This window comes from Periplaneta americana, chromosome 8 (genome assembly GCF_040183065.1).
Source record: "Periplaneta americana isolate PAMFEO1 chromosome 8, P.americana_PAMFEO1_priV1, whole genome shotgun sequence".
Taxonomy (NCBI): Eukaryota; Metazoa; Arthropoda; class Insecta; order Blattodea; family Blattidae; genus Periplaneta; species Periplaneta americana.
In genome coordinates, this window is record NC_091124.1 from 83178130 (window position 1) to 83198377 (window position 20248).

General features: G+C 35.9%; 2 protein-coding genes across 6 annotated transcripts in view; one reads left to right on the forward strand and one right to left on the reverse strand.

The window, feature by feature from the left end:
- Positions 1 to 20248, reverse strand: part of LOC138704823 (ATPase family gene 2 protein homolog B-like) — a 463635-nt gene that overhangs the window by 83033 nt on the left and 360354 nt on the right. For 3 of the 4 annotated variants that reach the window (XM_069833110.1, XM_069833108.1, XM_069833114.1), the window contains 3 exons: positions 8836 to 8989; positions 8075 to 8210; positions 1804 to 1889 (listed from right to left, as the gene is read on the reverse strand). In XM_069833110.1, coding sequence (XP_069689211.1) covers positions 1804 to 1889; positions 8075 to 8210; positions 8836 to 8910 — 297 coding nt within the window. In that variant the 5' untranslated portion in view covers positions 8911 to 8989. Of the gene's footprint in view, positions 1 to 1803; positions 1890 to 8074; positions 8211 to 8835; positions 8990 to 15285; positions 15416 to 20248 lie in introns of those variants that run through there. The other variant, XM_069833109.1, reaches the window with a different exon arrangement.
- Positions 15455 to 20151, forward strand: LOC138704824 (uncharacterized). 2 transcript variants are annotated; one of them, XM_069833115.1, is made up of 3 exons: positions 15455 to 15605; positions 17530 to 17671; positions 19401 to 20151. In XM_069833115.1, the coding sequence occupies exons 1-3, from the start codon at positions 15455 to 15457 to the stop codon at positions 19987 to 19989; spliced, it is 882 nt and encodes a 293-aa protein (XP_069689216.1). In that variant the 3' UTR covers positions 19990 to 20151. The 2 variants fall into 2 exon arrangements, with proteins under 2 accessions (XP_069689216.1, XP_069689217.1); XM_069833116.1 differs by lacking the exon at positions 15455 to 15605 and adding an exon at positions 15841 to 15973.

A 20248-nucleotide genomic window follows, 5' to 3' on the forward strand; every position in this document is an offset into this window, starting at 1 on the left:
CACTCGATTCTATTCCTAATCTGCGTCATATAAATAATAACGCATAATAACCAGAAAAAAATTTAGAAACTTACAGAGAAGAAATCCTCCACCACAGCAGCAACTGATCAGAAAGCCAAGATTCATAACGTTCTCCTTTACCAGTAACATCGCAATGATGAAGTTGATTGTCAAGAAGACCAGTCGTGCAATTTCCAATACCAGAAATGGGTAGACAAGCCATATTAAGACCTTGAAAGGATATGGAGAGATAAAGAAGATCAGACATGCATGAGGTTAATCGGAGGAAAGAAAGCTATGGTACTCTCATATAGTAAATTGCAAGTTTTTAATACACGAAACTGGCATGTGGTGTGAAAATGTCACATTTATTCTATAAATGATTCTCTTAGAACTATCAACGACTTTATATTAAAAAAAATTAAATTATGGTTTATTTAACGACGCCGAAACTGCAGATGTTATATCAGCGTCGCCGGTGTGTCGGAATTTTTGTCCCGCAGGAGTTCTTTTACATACCAGTAAACCTACTGACATGAGCCTGTGGCATTTAAACGCATTTAAATTCCATCGACCTCGGCCGGGATCGAACCCGCAACCTCGAGTATAGAAGGCAAGCGCTATATCAACTGCACTACCGAGGGTGACTCTTATTCTTTATATGGAACAGCAATTTCTGATCATAAAAATCGTAAACTAATTATGAGTGTGGAAATTTTTAAAGCAAACAAAAATATTCTATTATGACCATATTAATTTTAAAAACAAAATAAATTTGAAGGATATCTACTTAGACACTCAGAGAGAAATAAGTTGCAAGTACAGTGTATGAAGTTATAATCTAAGTAGGAAGTTGCCTTGTATACATTAGGTGTAGGCCTACAGTGAAACCTCTTCTTACGGACATCCCCAAGATACGGACACTTCTCATATATGGACAGATTTTTATGTCCCAACTGAAATAATATAGAAATAATGATAAATTAAACTCTCGTTTACAGACGCTCTCAGATCCGGACACGGACAGCTGTTTGCAGACCTTAAGCTTGCTGTACCTCCTGACTGCGGACAGAACTTTGATTTCAAGACCTAATGTGTTACAATAATGGAAAATTTAGTTTTGAGAACTGTACAGAAATTCCTTAACATGAAACATAACGTAAGGGTCTCGTAGGCTACCACTAGCCCAGCCGGCTACCCCTTATTAGCTGGAAGCAGGTGGATAAACGAAGCCATAAAATTTAACCTCTTTGATGGATCCAAGGTTTCCACGATCGTGAAATTGTATTCGACACATGATAGGGTTAGTAGGATTATTCTCTTCACTGCAATCAGTTGTTCTGTTTCGAGAGACATGGCACCTGAACGTAAAGGTTAAGTTGAAAATTGTAAATTACAGTACTGCGTAACTGTAGATCTAGAATAAGACTGCATGGCACAGCACTGTATTTTCTTTTTTTCGGTCTTACCTACTGTAGTTCAAAGTTGCAAAGAATTTACTGTAATGTATTGTATCGAGAATTAAACTACAGTAATACATTTCATTTAAACTGTGAAGGGATACATAATGCATATTATAAATTTACTGTTAGATTGGGGAGCCTCCCTCCCAATAAAGGACACCTTCCAGATGAGGACAGATTCGATGACCGTAAATGAGAGGTTTCACTGTAATTTCAAACATACTTTCGTAAATATATGACTTCAATGTATTTAACCATTCAAGAATGTAAACTGTGTTCATTAGTTTAGAAAGGAAACACAACGCTATTGTAATACAGAAATTTTAAGGTGCGTACTCACTTTTAGACTACCGTATAGCAAAAGCACGCATGCGAAACAATGCAATGAGAGATAAACGATAAAACCGACCAAGTAGCTCTCTGGATCTGGAAAACATAAATACAATTGCTTAAATACATACAATTCTTCATTTTATTTACTCAATACAGTAAGTATAAACAGAAAGCAGGGTGATGTTGTAAAAACAAATTTCGATATTTCCATCTATAACACCGAAAAAGTAATTTCGTATATGTTTCATCATTTGCGCGTGTTTTCTCGTCTACTATTTGACGAATTTCGTTCATATTCACCATTTACAAGTCAATTAATTCATCCAGGAATTATTATGCAATGTGTACTAAGGAATAATTGAAGGGCTCGGAGCCAAAGGCGACCAACCCACAATTTTGTATCGTTCATTATTAAGCCTTTTTTCAAAACTATACATTGTTGTTATAGATTCATGATATTTTTTTGTATTTATTCAATGTAGACCAATTAAAATAAATTGTGAAACCAATCATTTTTGTCCGGATCCTCTTAATATCAACTCTTATTTACTCATTTTGTAATTGTGGGTTAGTCGCCTTTGGCTCTGAGCCCTTCAATTATAAGAAGTAAAAAGGATACAACATAGCGATTTACACAAAATTGACTCCTAGAATTTCGTTTAAATAAGATAATAAGACAACTGTAACAATAAAGGCTATAGTCTTCAAAGTATATATTGTATAAATGAAGTATTGCGAAATTTATAGAATTATTATGCCTCGTGCCGAAAAATTCCTTGCACAAAATATTCAGGGAGTTACGAGTTATACGGAACTGTCGCAGTAATAGGACTAATTAATGATCTTGTTAGAAGAATACAAACTTGTGTTCACGGTTAAAAAAATTCATTGCAACTTAAAAAGATCTATGAAAATTAATGAAAAAATATACATACAATATAATCAACCATATCATGTAGAACACAGAACAAAAAGCGACGTAAGTTGGGAGATTGGACAAGAATTGGCATGAGTTAAACGAAGTCTACCTACTGTACAATCAGACGGGTTTGCAATAAGCGATACTGTCTATGACTTGGATCTACAGAAGCATCTACGTAAAGATTTATTTTTGGTCGTATAGAATACGTCTGTTACGGTAACAATTAATACTAGAGGAGAAAAATTCGCTCCGGCGGTGGGATCGAACCCGGGTCCTTGGTTCTACGTACCAAGCGCTCTAACCATTGAGCTGCGCCTAAGTTCAATCCACAGTACCGGATCGAATCCCTCTCTTCCAGTTTTTTTTTTTTCCCCTTTGTGGCCTTACTCCAAGTTCAACAAGTATGTTGACATGTTTATATTAAGTCAACTGCCATTATACAAGGAGCGCACTCAGTTGAGTGACTTGGTGGCCGGGATTCCACAGTAATATGCACTGTTGCTCGAAGAATCTAAGTAAAGATTATTTTTTGAGTCCTACAGAATAATTGTTGCCTAACAGACGTATTCTGTAGGATCGAAAAAAATCTTTACATAGATTCTTCGAGCAACAGTGCATATTACTGTGGAATCCCGGCCACCAAGTCACTCAACTGAGTGCGCTCCTTGTATAATGGCAATTGACTTAATATAAAAATGTCAACATACATGTCGCACTTGGAATTAGGCCACAAATGGAAAAACACTGGAGGAGAGGGATTCGATCCGGTGCTGTGGATTGAACTTCGGCGTAGCTCAATGGTTAGAGCGTTTGGTACGTAGAACCAAGGACCCGGGTTCGATCCCCGGCGCCGAAGCGAATTTTTCTTCTCTAATATTAACTGTCTGCAGAAGCAGACAAGGAGAACACGAGGAAGACAAGGAGAAAACAAGAAGAACAAGAGGAAGACAGGATAAGACAGGGAGAACAAGAGAAATACAAGGAGAACAAAGCGAAGACAAGAAGGCTAAGACAAAGAGAGCACAAAAAGAATGATAACAAAAGGAACAGAAATAGAGAAATACATTAGAAAAGGAAGAAGACAAGAAGAACAAAGGGAAAGTAGGGAAAACAAGGAAGAGACAAGTAAAACAAGGGCTAGACAAGGAGAACAGGAAGAATAGAAGAGGAACAAGGGGAATGCAAGAAGAGCAAAGGGAATACAAGGAGAAGAAAGGGAACTCAGGGAAAACAGAGCAAACTAGAATAACAAGGGGAACACAAGGAGAACAAGGGAAACAAGGGAACAAGTGAAATGGAGGGGGTTGCATTTTATGTGGCGGTGAACTTTCAAAGTTCTCCCTTCCCATTCCTATTGAGGACAAAGACATAGTTCTACGTCAAAATAACAATAAACTACAAAGCTGTAGAATAAAGAAGTATTTAGGCAATCACCATCGGGATTCTGCATATCCTCTGTCACTTTTAGTTACTGTATCTAATGTGCATCTTTATTTCTATTACGGTCCCACGCCTGAAATGTATAGTGAAGATGTTTGTACTGTAGCGTTTACCTAACATCATTTCTGCAGTGCTTGGGAAAAATGGCATAAGTCAGTTTCCACAAACATTTTTTATTAATTTATTTACAACTTACGGAACATCTGCTCGCTTGGGAAAAGAGACATAAGTATTTCTCCCATTACAATAATTCATACAGAAGAAAATCAAATCGACATAAACCAGTGTGAAGACAGTTTTTTTCCTTCTCCTGTAAAATTAACATTTTTGACTTGTGCCACTTTTCCCGAGCACTACAGATTTATTCTCTGAAGTTAATATCATCATCATCGTCAAGGTTGAAGCCTCTGAAGGCTTGTTCCGGTCTCATGCATTAAACATTTGTTGAGTCAATCTTTTCTTTGGTCTGCCAATGTTTCTTTTGCCTGTTGGTCTATAATCTAATAGTAGTTTTGGAATGCGGTATTCTTCCATTCTTTCCACATGTTCCCTCCACTTAGTTCTATATTGGTGTATCTTCTCTGAAGTTAATAATGAACATAATGTTCTTGAGTGGATAATAAGTAAACTAAACTAAATGCTGAGAGCAGCTTGTCGATCTTTAAAGTTTGTATTTTGAGGAGGGAAGGCGGGAAACTTCTAAATCTCATTAGACATTAGAGACATATACATGGGAGATGTAATGAACCGTGGAAATTTAATAAGGACCGCGGTGTACACAAAGACTAAGACTAGTTAATTTTGCTGTCGTGGGCTCTAATCCGTTCCATGAAACGGATTTTTGTTCATTAGCCTATCGGTGTGATGTCTTGTGCTGTCTTACGTGAAGTGGTGAGCCATGTCATGGAGGTCTCATCAAGTGTCCGTCTAGCACAGATTGAAATAGGCCACATTTCAACATGCCGTAGTGTTGATATTGAAAATCCGCTCTAAATTCAGCTCTTTCTCTCCATGCGCACGCACACACACAGATATATACACAAGGCCTTTATACAGGGTGATTCACGAGGATTTACCGTCCTTTACGGAGCTTATTTCTGAAGACATTTTGAGCAAAAAATGTCATATAAACATAATTCCTATTCTCAATATTTTCAGAGTTACACTAATTTAAAGTTTTTTTTGTAAAATATGTTTTTTCTTGCGTTTGAAGGTAAAATAATAATACAAATAGGGAATGAACCATTCAGGAGTATCATATCTTTAATTGGCAATTATTATGAAGCTCAAAATGTGCTGTGAACTTCTTGGTTGTTTCGTTCAGACATCTTTTTCTATTTTTAACTAGAAAATTACATTATTCTTACGTATTTATCACAGCAATTATTACAAATCACACCACTTCCACCGACTTAATTATTTGCAGTTCAATTTTGCATCCTAATTTACAGTCTTGGAGAGTTCACAACACATTTTAAAAAATGTCGCCGTCCGCTTGAGTACACTTGGCCGCACGCTTGTGAACGTCACTCGTCGCGCTACGTAACTGCATACGGCTATCTTTGATTTCCGTAGTGCTCGCGCTGGCTGCTGACTGCACGCTGACCAAGATCATGTGTTCACAGCAATGCGTTCCAATAACGAAACGTAATTCTGTAAATATTGAGAATAGGACCCATGTTTATATGACATTTTTTGCTCAGAACGTCTTCGGAAATAAGCTCCGTAGAGGACGGTAAATCCTCGTGAATCAATCTGTATATGTCCCTTAAGCAGTGAATTTACGAGATATTTGCATTATGCTTTAAAACATTGGTTCGTGGTTTTCGTGATTTTCATGCTTTGAGGACGAAATGAAATTAATAATACTTGACGACAGATTATTTTCATATTAAATACGACGAAAACGTTTTCAATTCGTCTACTAAACTAAAGTAGCAAGAAAACATTCGAACAATGATCAATTAAGAAACAAAAGCTTTACAAAAGACTTGAAAGTATGCGCATAAGCCTATGACAGTACTGTTACTGTATACATTGTATAGGTCTTCTATAGGCTTGATGAAATCTCAAAGGCAAAGCGTGGAATCGATTTAACGTGCAGGCTCGGTAAGTGTCATTACATATTTATGCGTCCGTAACATGACAGCCTTTGTGTACCTCGTTAATGCTGTATGGATTACGTGGCTGCTGAAGTGACAATGTCGAGGTGGCTACTCATTTACTGAAATGCATTAGTCGTTGCCTTGAAAAACTAGTAATAAACTAATCGGAATGATCAGTCTTTACTCTTTCTATAACGAAAAATAATCAATTACCAAAAAACTTTCCTTATACGTATATTCAAAATTAATTCCCTCTTTCTATCAGATAAGTGAAGTAAAATGTGAACGCGTTGGCTATGTGGATACCGTATACGCGTTTCCCAACCAAGTAATCTGTAATTCGAGTCCTGGTATGAGCAATGGAAGACATTTATTTTCCGTGTATGGGACTGGGTGCAGATGTCCCTTCTCATGTGCTGTCCTGTGTTGTCTCAGAGATGGTCGTGTGGCATGCTGACCACATGAGCAAAGAGGCTCGCAATGTGGTCCTGTCTAGTATTGGTCAGAAGATAATACCTTCCCCTATACTGCATTGGATTGCAAGTCGGTAAAAGGGAAGATAAAACTGACGAAGAAACAAACATTTAAGAAAGCGTATAATTGTATTATAATAATAATAATAATAATAATAATAATAATAATAATAATAATAATAATAATAAACCTATTGAAATAGTTCTATTATCAGGTAGTACATCTCACTCGATGATACGCGTCAGAGGAAGAACAATTATTATTATTATTATTATTATTATTATTATTATTATTATTATTATTATTATTGCATACGTATTTCTTAAATTTGATTAGTCAAATATGTTAGCCTACTAGTCAGCGATGTAAGCAATGGAAGGGAAAGAAACTGGCCACACTGCTCCATTATCTCCTGGCTAATTTCTCTCACGGACGGGTGATGCCTTATTGGTGTCACTTATAAGTTTCCAACAAGACTTCAGACTATTGACTAAATACACGCAACATACAACATAGGTACATACTGAAATAATAAATTAAGAGTTCTAACACAACAATAATGTTTCAACTAATCTGCATATTATTCAGTAACAAAGTTTTTACTAAACGTCAAATAACTCTGATAATTTGATGTGCAGTAAAATAAAAAACACCAGTATTTATAATTTGCTTGTGTATGTATGTATGTATGTATGTATGTATGTATGTATGTATGTACAGTGCTCAGCCGGACCACTAAAACATTCAAATTTTAAAATTGTAATTTCAATAATTGTTGCTTTTAAAATTATTCATGTTTATTTTTTATTTTAACATTCTTAATTAAAAGTTTGCTTGTTTATTTCATCATCCCTAATTAAAACTTTTCTAACACTTGTTTATATTATTTAGGTTATGTTACAACGGTCCGGCCGAGCTACGAACGCACTGTATGTATTTGGTTTCGTGGTTCCTTAAAAGCCAGTAAGTAAGTAAGACGGGCCAACAGGTACTGAAAATATGTATAGTTCCGGGGAAAAAAAAGCCAGAGTCTTTTTGAGAGTGCACCTGTATATAGGCAACACGCTTCTCACAACTGTCCACAAGTAGCATATATACAGGCACTCTTGTTCACTGCACACGCGCAAAGCGTTGTATCTGGAACTTAGTAAAATTTCTGGAACTGTACTTATATCAAAATTTGTAACTCAAGGTTTTAAAGCATCACAACAATTTCTTATTACATTTCATTTGTGTAGCCTAATTGGGAAGTGAAAAGGAATGGAGAAATAAAAACGTGCCTCAAACTTCATAAAGAATTTTCGCACGCATGCAATCGTAATATTGCTTTCACTTGCCTCTCTCCATGTCGTGTAATGTACCCGTCATGAAGCGCATGTCATTTTCTCTTAACCAGGTTCCTATTTTATCTTTCACTTTATCTTGATTTTCAATCCACACAATGCAGAATGTAAGGGCCGTTATGGATTGTATCTGAAACGATAGAGTTCCAAGATTATACAAATACATATTACAGGAAATTCCCAAACCGAAGAAATCTAGTGTCTTCCCCACCAGCGAAAGTATTCTTTCTTCTCTGGAGGAAAGAAGTATTGTCCTCGCGATTAAATGTTACAATAAATAATATCAGAAAATTTATTCCGCTACGAACGCTATAGAAATCATTGTTCTTGCAGTCAAGATTGTCCTTGGGCTCCCTGCAATCTCTAAAGCCGAGTATTCACGAAGCGAGGCTGCCACGCGCGGCAGCCTCGCTTGTTGCTTGACTCGTGGTTTTGTATACTTCTGACAGCGGAGGAAGGACGCGATGCAGCGTGAGCCACCAGTCAGTGCGAGGCAATTGTGGCAGTAACATCGAGTTACGTGATAGCTCTTTACCACTACATGCTATTTCAAGCTCTTCCTTCATTGCCATCTATTCAATTTTGAAGATTAAGACAAAAAAAGGAATAAAATGTAAATTTTACGTGACATGAACAGGAATTACAGTTAATTACGGAAAATATTTCCATAAATAAAAAGTTACAATAGATTGCGAGTCAAAAAATCCTAGCCGTACTGTATAAAATGAACAAAAATGTTATAATGGCGTACTCACAAGCGTTAAAGTGGCCACCACTAAGGAACCAAACCTCGTGGAGAACCAAAAAGCAAATTGATACATCATAACCATGGTGACAGCCTGAAGTTAAGCAGGTATCTGGCTCAAATTTTACGTTGTCCTTGCGTTTGATCTCGTCTGATAGTTGGTTCTGAAACAACAGAATGAATTCAGAAGTAAGTAGGTACTTCAATTAAATATTCAGCTTTGCATTAAATAGATGGCAGGTGTAGTTCGAAGTACTTCAGTTGGAGACTATGTTGTAGATCAATAAATCTTTCCAAGCGTTTATTTTGCAATGAAAGATAAAATACATTTATAAAAATATTTTTTTTTAATAGCTTGAAATTTAATTTCTCAGTAATTAGAAACTACTCATGACTTCCATCCTCATTATGGTATTGCTCTATGCCTAGGAAGATCGTTTACTTTAATGGGCCCCTTCTGCTCATAGTTCAGATAGCTAATTATAACTGAAAACTGTAAGTGAAACTTTCAAGTCTATAGGCCTACATTTTCTCTAAAGTTGGGACATGACAGGCGGCCGAGTTTGGAATTTTAGTGCTGTGTTCTCAATATGGGCGACCAAAGTACTTGCTTATGGAGCTAACTACGGGCTCACATGAGGTTGTTAAGTATTTGTCGACTTGAGAACTGATATTCCTAGTTTACTTACATTATTAACAATTAATAGCTTTCTCATATAGTTATGTGTTTATTTTTAAATTATAAATGCTAATACTGATTACAGATCAACTACGTATATACAAGGCTTTCATTTCAAAACTTCTCAGTCTAAATAACTAATTATTTAAATTGAATTCAATTTAAACAAAAGCACGTCAATTTAGATATTGAGGGGGTTGTCTGAAACCAGGCTTAATTTCATTTTAGATTTTACCTCCACCCCCCGTATGCTCTTTCATATTTAAGTATAAAAATATAGGAGTGCCATTTTAAATTTCAAAGTGGGAATGGCTGGGGTGGAGGTTGAAATCTAAAATGAAAGTAAGCCTGATTTTAGACTTCCCCCTCAATATCTAAATTGACGTATTTTTTTTATTTAAATTGAATTCAATTTATATAATCAGTTATTAATTCGAATGGGAAGTTTTGAAATGAAAGCCCTGTATATTTATTCAATGAGCAAAATAAGTTATGCTTATTTATGTTATAAATTTATTTTCACATTGAACGTTATAATACCATTTAATGTAATGTTACTTAACAATGAAAGTTTTTAATATCCCATAAATATTTCTCTAAATAAGATCGATCAACGCATTTAGCGCTATACAGACCACTTCTAAATGAAATAAATACAATACGTAACATAGAATTGAGGGCAGCCTAGACTGCACTCCTCAGTGAATAAAAAAATTAATAAGTGATATAACCCCTTTTGATCTCATTATATACCTAAATTGTATCTGTATGTAATTACTTAATTCCGATCCAGATTTATGTTCAACTATGTAAGCAAATTTTAATCCTGGTTGAGAGTAAGAGAAGGCCTTACGGCCTTAACTCTGCCAGGTTAAATAAAGCCATTATTATTATTATTATTATTATTATTATTATTATTATTATTATTAAATAGGTTGAAGCGATGACAAATTTTTATTATAATATGAAGTCCATTGAAAGTCGGCTCTTGATTCTGGTGGGAAATGTGGACTTTCTTCCGAGAGAGTAGCGGACGGCGCCTCGAACATTTTCTTTGAATTTGACCCATATTTCGGAAGAAGAAGCTTTTAAATTCAGTGAAGGAATATCTATTCTCTTCAGTCTGTTATTAAAGCAAAATATTAAACACAGCAGGCCTAAGTTTCATTTGAAACTACGGTATACTTTTCCAATTACATCTCATTTTTACTTACCCCTGACTTTTCAATTTATTATTGTTATTAGAGTCCGATAATCTAAAGTTATCTGAATATATTTTGTAATTTTTGTACAGATACTATGTCTCTCTAATTTCAAAATTTTATCTAGAACTCTCTCGCCTATCTCTGTATTTTGTAAATCTGTAGAACGATCTAGCATCTTTTGCCCAGGCGCGTCTCGTCCTTTGGGGCATTCGGGGCTCAGCCCCGCATGAAAATTTGCGTAATATATTATTTCAGATATTTACGAACAACTCTCAAATATAGAGGAAGTCTCATTCTCTTTATGGTCAAAGTTTGGACTTCATCTGCGCGCAGATCTAGTCTTCTGTTGTAGAAGCGATAAATTCTAGCCCAGAGATGCTAGATCCTTAATACAGACCTTACGAGGAGAGTATGACGTAGTTCTTGGTTCGGCGTAGCCCCAACGAGTTAGAAAGAGAAAGATATAGAGTGGCCATTGCGCCGCCATGTTTGAAGAAAATTGAACGACCGTCCGCCATGAACTTATGCGCCCAAAACAAAGTGGGAGTAGCAATGAGTAACATTGCAATTGCCGGCTGTCAAAATTTCGTTTGCATAAATCAGTTAAACTGAAGTGGAAAAACCTGGTATTTCGTCAAATACGTGCTAGGAACTTAATCTAAACTTATGTACGCTAAATTTAAAACACTTGAGCTATTCCTAGAAGGAATGCTTAAAAGAATAACCTAAGCAAAATTGTCATGTAGTATGACAAGTAGTCCTAGCAAATATACTGAAGAAAATGTTAATAGTATGATTCGGATGATTTTATTAAATTGTTTTCCCGGTCTCTACACGTTGCAAAACTACTCATTATACCATAAGACATAGAATGAAAGTAGACCCTAACTGTAGTAAACAACCTTTACCTCCAAGCTTGTAACGTGGGTAAAACATGACCAAACACGCTTTCAGTTTTTTTTGTTACAGTAGAGTATAATTATTATCGAAATGTGAACGTGAGGCCGACAACCGGCTGGTCTGTCTGAGCCCTTCAAGGGCTGTGGCACCACAGATAATTATTAGTGTATAATTGAGCACCCACGTACAGTAATGGGGTAAGTAGTTACGAAATATATTCATACTTACCCCATTATTGCACGTGGGTACTCAATTATGTTCTTTCATGTCCTTTCAGTCAAAATACTAACAACAATACGATCTACCCCAGAGTTTTGAGTTATTTTGGATGCGAGTGTCGAAATACAATTTTAATATTTGATTGCTATTACTGGGTTTGAAACGGAATTGTAGCGGTTTTATCCGTATTTAGTTTAACTTTATTACTAGTGAACCATTTATTTGATTAATCGTTTGTCTTCGAAATAGGCCTACTTTTTATAAGCTACAGCTCATCGTCTTTTTGTATAAGCAGTAAGGATAGAAGGAGCAGAAATAAAGGATGCCGGTGTCGAAATACAGTTTTAATATTATATTGCTATTTGTTTTTCAATGGGTCTGAAACGTAATTGCAGTGGTTTTATCCGTATTTAGTTTAAGTACATTACCAGTGAACCATTTATTTTGTTTATGCCGGGCGTTATTACACATTTATGCATGAAAAAAAATATATTGCTAATTAACAAAACTATGGACTTAACTTCATAAAATTTACATGAAATATGATATATCAGTTGTATTTTTCCTTTTGAAGTTGCAGTTATATGGAGCACACACAACAGGCATGTTTTTTTCTTCGTTTTTTTTTTTTTTTTTTTTGTAGTTCTTACCTCCGTTATACAACATTGTAAGCAGACGAATTTTTACAAATGTGGGTGGGCGCTTACTTCAGATCTGCCGTGTTTCGCGGTGGCACCGCAAAGAGCGCTGTACAGGACAACATGGCCACTCTATAGTCTTCTCTTTCTAACTCGTTGCGTAGCCCTCAGTGCACGGAGATGCTAGATCCTATAACACAGATGTTGCGAGTGAAGGCGCCGGGAGAGGGACGACTGTTGGGGCTCATTCAGTTCTGTCGCGGTCGGGTTCGTATCGCGGTAAAGTAGTGTAGTACAAGTAAAGGTAATGTAATTTTATGAACAATAATGAAATACATTTTTAGTTTTAGTACCACGCATGACAAACTATAATCAAATAGCCCCTGACAAATTCTAGGCCACGAAACGCCACTGCTTTTGCCAAGCGTAGTTTTTATAAAAAAATACAGAACAAACAATTCCACATTTTTCTAACATAGTGTGCAACAACAATGAGAATAATCTTTACGACTTACACCAATAGGCTACCACCTAAGTGGTATTGCTTACACATGTACAGTAGGCCTACGATTATTTAGTCCTGGCAGTCGCCGACAATGTGCGCCTGGGTCAGGCGAGTCCATTAAGTTACGCCAAGGGGTGTTCACGTTAGTCTGTCGTTTGCTTTCAGAGCGCTCGGATGTCACGCATGCGGTAGAGCATTGTGTTTCCAGTACAGTTAAGCTGTACTGAATTTCTTTACTGACGGCTCGCTCCTATCTCTCCTTCGGAACTCTTCCCACTACTCCTATTATTTCCCCTCTTTTGCGTCGCTGAGCTGTCAGGACTAAATAATCGGTCTGTATTTGTTGAAGAACAAAACTCATGTCACAGTTAACCGTGCATTGCCCCACGTCTTCCTCGCTGCCTACAATCTCTGCTGCTAGATAGCACTGGCGAGTCATTCGCCACATTAACCATGAACTTCTCAATATTATTATTAGAGTGGATAGGCTTAATCGCAAACATTTTTGAACGTATCATTCTGGCACACTACTAAAGCCATATTTAACTGCACCAGACGTCATACATCACGAACAGCTTGGATTTTAACTTCACCATCTCCCCAGAGAAGCATTTCATGGGCTAACAACATCCATCCAAGGATGATTTCGGCTTGGAGAACACACTTTTGCTACATTTCTTGACATTCAGCAAGCTTTCAATGCTGTCTAGCACACCGGTTTATTACATAAACTTCACAATCTTCATATTCCTCTAAATTATATTCAACTCATTGTCAGTTATCTTACATACAAAATTTTTCGTGTTCAAGACGGACGTTTACATAATAAATGCAGGAATTCCTCAAAGGATTTGTTTTAAAGTCAAACACTGTATTATACCAGTTCATCCCAAAATTTCGCTATACGCCGATGACACTGTTATGTATACTATGCACATAAACATTCTTTTTGCTTGTCTACAAATGTAGGAAACTTTAAATATTATCACATCACCCAATGGTCCACAAAATGACGCCTTAAGGTAAATGGCACAAAGTCACAAGCAGTTGTTTTCACAAAAACACTTCCGCAGCTGTTTCAGCCTCTTACCATCCAAAATGAGAATATCCTTTTCACAACTACCACCAAGTATCTTGAAGTTCTTCTTGATAACAGACTTACTTTAAACATCTATCACACATGTTCGTGAGAAGACCTTCCAATTGTATACAAATGCTTCTTTACTCATTTTTCAAGAGCTATGCTTTTTTAAAAGTCAAAACAATGTTACAGAAATAATTTTAATTCGATCACATATGACATTTTATTTTGTATTGCAAATCTTCTTCTGCAAAATAATTGAGGTTGTATTTGAATGAGGATACGTCTTATAGAATTTGATTGTTTATATAACAGCAATAAACTTCTCTTAAGGTGCATCTACACGGTTCAATTTTTCTTTAAACTTTAAGCATTCAAGCAATGAATGCAAGATGTTTATTTAATATTAATTAATATATTTACATAGTGAAGATGACGTTCAAAACGGCGCTCCATGTAGACACAAAATCTTCACGCTTCTTAACTGAACGTGCGTTTGAAACTTAATTCTTTCAATATTCTTCCCAGATTGCATGCGTACGCGCAAATAAAATTAAACTGTGTAATTGCAGTTTTATGGTCCTTCCCAATGAATGTTTTATTCAGAGAAATTTTCTTTGATATTAGATAAACCATGGCCATTAACAGGAGCTATTGGAGCAATAGTAACAATTTTTGTGCACCATACACCAAAATGTATTCCAAACTAAACATTATATTAGAAAAGTAAGCTAAGTACGGTAATGGGTTCATACCCCATTTGTAGAGGAAATGAATTGCTCATGTTTGTGTATATATTTAGAATGATGCTACTTCAATCTTGAATATTTCTATAATGAAATGAAAGCATCTATAGAACCTTTTTCAACTTGTGTGCGCGAATAATCCGCTTGAGTGACGCAAGAAAATGAGCTAAGTAGGAAACTAGGAATGATGCAGTTCACATATTAGCTTATACCGAATCATCATCATCATCATCATCATCATCATCATCATCATCATCATCATCATCATCATCATCATCATCATCATCATCATCATCATCATCGTCGTCGTCGTCGTCGTCGTCGTCGTCGTCGTTGCCTGTGATAATACACGGCAGTGGTTCACATAAAATATAGGTATATTTATTATACAGTTTGCAACACAAAATATTTGGAATAAAGTTTTCACAGAATGTACGTACAATAAAATTTATTTCACTTTACTAGATAATATTGCTTGAATACTTACTTTAATAACGCTAGATGGCATAAAGATCCCACTGGTCCGGTATGATCCAATGAGACGGAACGGAAAGACATAAGTATCGACGAGTATTTACCGCCATTGTTTTCATGTGATGAATAGGGATTAAAAAAAGTTGCTGAATGCACATTATATCATTTCTAGATAAATAATCATGGCATCTTGGACAGTAGGTGAAGTTCATCTTTTGGTGACTCTTGTTCAAGAAAGAGAAGCTTTGTATGATGTAGCAAACGAAGACTATACCAATAGGGACATCGTGTGGGCTTTGTGGACAGACATCGCGAGACAGCTCAATAAAACACGTACGTAACTCACAGGTCTTACAGAACGGGAAGGTTTTGTAACTATGTGATCCTATACGCTTGGTTCATAAGACAAAACTACAATGTAGATGTAATAGTGTACGAGTGTACCCACTGTAAAGTGTAAACTGTACCGTATGTATAAAATTTAGTTGCAAATATTGTAAGGATGTCAATATTTGTAAATATACTCTAATAACAAGACACGTGAAGATAAAAGATAATAACATTTAAATATAATGTAAAATGTCCAGAATATTATTCTAGTATAATTTTAACAGACATAATTAGTAAAATAATATGCTTATAAATGTCAAGTTGTACATTTTACTTACAACTAGTGAGGTTAGGTGAATGCGCGAATGTTGGTTTGTAGTCTTGTGTATTATGTTTATTAGGTAATTCTAAAGGTACGATGGTAAGGTATGATGTCATGAAAGAGAGAGTGGGATCAATGTTTGATTTAAGTTTCTTTATGGGTTAAATGAGGAGATACCTAACTAAAGTGACAGTAAGCCGAGGTATGTGACTAGGTTAGTGGATTAGTTTAGGGAATTATTTAAGTGATATGAGGCCGAGGAATTGTATGACATACCTTTCTATCGTATCTTTACTGTTTGTTTACTGTACAATAGCTATAATTCGTTGATAATTGGTTGATTTGGGAATTGTAGTGTCTTGTTTTTTCTTGATTCATTACCCCCGAACCTACAAACGTACTGTTTGATCGGAACTATAATATCGATAGTATTCGTTCACATTGTTGTTTAGTCAACTGTCCGAAGATAGGTCTGAATCTCACAAGTAATACCAACAAGGCACCACTTATGAGGCAACTAAGCCAGGATATAATGGGGTAGGGTGGCTAGTTCCTTTCCCCCCCATTGTATACATCGCTGACTAGTAACATATTACACTAATCAGACTTCAGATGTATTACAAACAATTGTTCTTCCTCTGACACATATCGTCAAGTGAGATGTACTTACTGCCTGATAATAGATGTAATTACATATGAGCCAGAACTCAGAGGTATCATTAGACCTATATTATTTTTACGTTCATCAAGATAAATTTACATTGGCAAAGTGGCTTGGTGCCCATATTTTATACATACACCCATACACGGAAACAAATCTAACCTTATTGGTACTGTTATTCTGGAAGCTAGTCTCGAATTAAAATGTAATGATAAGGAGTGACATAAATCGAAACAAATAGGAAATGAAAGGGAGTAAGATTTCTTTTTTTGGTTTGCATGGGCATTGGGCAGCATCGAATGTAAGAATGTCCAAGTGACTATTAGCCCGATTCTCTTGAAAAGTGGTCTGATCCTGTCGAAATGTTTACAAACGTGTCATATGTAATTCTCGGAAATTGCACTGCATAATGTCATATAACCCTCTGGTCTCGTAATAATGAAGGAAGGGATAATACGCGACTTTGCGGTAAATAATTGTGGTCGCCGGTGAACGTATTAGGCGTTGTATTATTGGTCCAGGGGGAAAAGCACCAAAGTGATTTGTCGGCTGCCATAATTAATTGTATCTTATCATGGACCAAGGGGCTGTCAGACTTAGGGACTGTCTCAGATTTTGACCTGTTAGTTAACTAACTGCTCATCTATTTTCAACCTTGTCACAGACCTCATCTTATTGCTATGATAGGTAAAGTGGTGCTTACTCAAATTCAAGTTTAGCCTGAACAACCTCTTGAATAATGAAATAAAAGGAAGAAAAGACGAATTTATTACGGTAATACGGGTAATACATTCAGTTTGTTATAGGCCTAGATTAATAATGAAGTAACGTATTACATGAAATTGATATTTAATAGAATAGCCTATCTTATATGTTAATATGCTATTAGGTTTACCATTTAATAATGTAGTACATTGATCATAATTCCTTAATATAAATTTCAGCAACTGCCTGCAGGGACAAATGGACCAGTCTTAGATGTGTTTATAGACGAATAGTGAATCAGCAAGCAAGTGCAAAGACGAAAAGAAAAATCAAGTGGCCGTGGGCGAATATGATGACTTTCTTGATTCCACATTTGAAAACGTAAGTCACATTGATGTTTGGTTTTGATTTTCTGATAACTTTGTAGAACGCAACATGCAGAAAATATTCCTGTAGTTCCAGAAATACAGTAGAACCTCGTTAATCCGCATTCATGGGGAGGTAAGTTGTGTGAATTAACTGAAATAGGCCCAACCTAAAAACAGCAGAAAGTGCACTAAAGCTCCATTTACAGCAACAAAGCACATCTATTAAATTTTTAAAGGACATAGACCTAATACAGTGGTACCTTGAATATAAAGCAATATACAACACAGTACAGACTTGATATTATCCAACCGAATGGTTATGTTGCAGGGTCTGGGAAACAGGGGAAATCACGTCACAGTTACTTACATTACGGGGTCCTTTTCTTTAAATTATTTTAAACAATTGTATAATATTAACTTACATAGACTTCCAATTCCGAACAGCAAATATTTTCAGAAAAGAACCTAACAGCCCAGCGACTAGCCTTTACACTTACAGAGAGGTCAGCACAAACGAGTCGGGAAAATCAAGATTCAACATAACGAATCTGTCGAACAATTTATGGTGATGTGTCTGTTGGACCTAAAATTTCTCATTTTAGAAAAACTTTATTTGGCGTCCAGATTAATTACATTATATTATAGGTCTAGGGCCTTTATTAAGTTAGCCAACGGACTATTAACGACCTACATTAAATTTGTAAAATATCTGAACATTTAGAAACTAGATGTATGGTGAATGAATAACAATAATTAATTTAATAACATTAACTGAAGAAATATTATTTATATATTTATTGTTAATGAACCTAGAGTTAATAGATTGTTTTTAATTACTTCACTTCACTGCACTCAGTCAGCTGAGGTGCTTGCCTGCTGATTTGAAGTTGCGCTCGGGCTAATTACTTGGTTGGGTTTTTTCCGAGGTTTACACAACCATAAGACAAATTCAGGTAATAGGCCATGGCGAATCCTCGGCCTCATCTCGTCAAATACTATCTCGCTATCGCCAATCCCATTGACGCAAAATAATAATAATAATAATAATAATAATAGTAATAATTTATTGCCAGAACAAAGATACATATTAAGTACACAGTATATTAAACTTATTTATCATATGTAGGCATTGGATATTTAATTGAAGACCTCAATTGAGAAACATCCAAAGTCCAAAATTGAAGTGGAGTGTGCTATTGTGCCTAAGCATCAATATATTCTCTGATGATTAGAGACCGGAATTTTAGGTGCTAAAAGTTAAGAATGACACTGAGTGTAGATGAATAGAAGTGGTGCCCCTGAGGAGGGTTTTAAGTTTAGTTCACAAGAGTCCGATATGTAATAATAGACAACAGAGTCAGAAGGACTGAGGAATGGATCTTGTAAACCGTGCGCTAATTTGTAAGTGGTGGTTAAGAGGATTAAAGACCTTTAATGATACCAAAGGGAAAATACTGAATGACAAGAATGGCATCTCAAAGAAGTGGAGGCATAGCAATGATAAATTGTGCGCTAGTTTGTAAGTGGTGGTTAAGAGGATTAGAGACCTTTAGCGGTACCGAAGGGAACATACTGAATGACATCTCAAAGAAGTGGGCATGGCTTCTATATTTATAAACTATAGCAAGGAACAATATTAACTTTTAGCACCTAAAATTCCGGGCTCTACTGATGATACAGAGTTACGTGTTATTTCTTAAGGCCTGTAGATTAATGTTTACTAATTCTTGCTTATGTTACAGAATACAGCCACGATTTGGACCTGACATAGAAATTGATGATACTGAGAGTGTCATCACAATCAATGACCAGAAAGCATATGGAACACATGAAGACCAGTATATAAATGTGAGCAATTACTCAGAAGACTTTGAATTAGAAGGTGTAGTGAATTCAGAGGATGGAGTGGCAGAGTACCTTTATGATGACACTAGTGATACAGACATTATAGAGAGTGAAAGTGTAAACAATCACAGTGCAAAGCGTGTGAAACTGGAAGACTCCTCCTCACATTCGAGGCATGTGAACAGTGTCAAGTCGAGCCAATCGAATTGCAGAACTCAACAAATAGAAGACTTTCTGAAGTTTATACAAACACCAGGTTATTCAACTTCAAAGCCAGCCAATCCTCCAATAGTACAACAGTATGATCAATTGGCTGGTGCAGATGCAGATGAGATGTTCTTCAGGAGTATAGTTCCAGATGTAAAGTTATTGAACCAAAGAGATAAGGGAACTTTCAAACTCAAAGTACAGCAGTTATTGTATGATATGTTGTACCCATCTAAAGACAATAATCATGATGAAAATGGTGTAATTGCTCAAGAATAACCATTAAGTTCTGACATTGCTGTGAAAGGTTGTTTTTAACCTGTTCATCTTTGCAGTTAAGGGACAAGTTATGATATTGTTTTCTACCTCCATAGCTGTGAAAATTCTGGGCAATCAGTAATGTAGAATGCTCGAAAAATAAAAGTAGGACAAAATTTATAATGAACATTATTGATATTTCGAACTCATGATGCTAAAATTTTAAATCTGTAAGCCAAACATCCTATTTTCCTAACAAAATCTGGTGATGGATAGTGAC

What these genes read in the sequence shown, in the direction of transcription:
- LOC138704824 (XM_069833115.1), top strand. Translation starts at nt 15,455, where the DNA reads ATGGCATCTTGGACAGTAGGTGAAGTTCATCTTTTGGTGACTCTTGTT. An exon ending in GAGACAGCTCAATAAAACAC is followed by an intron (nt 15,606 to 17,529) that starts GTACGTAACTCA and finishes TATAAATTTCAG; the next exon opens with CAACTGCCTGCAGGGACAAA. An exon ending in TTGATTCCACATTTGAAAAC is followed by an intron (nt 17,672 to 19,400) that starts GTAAGTCACATT and finishes CTTATGTTACAG; the next exon opens with AATACAGCCACGATTTGGAC.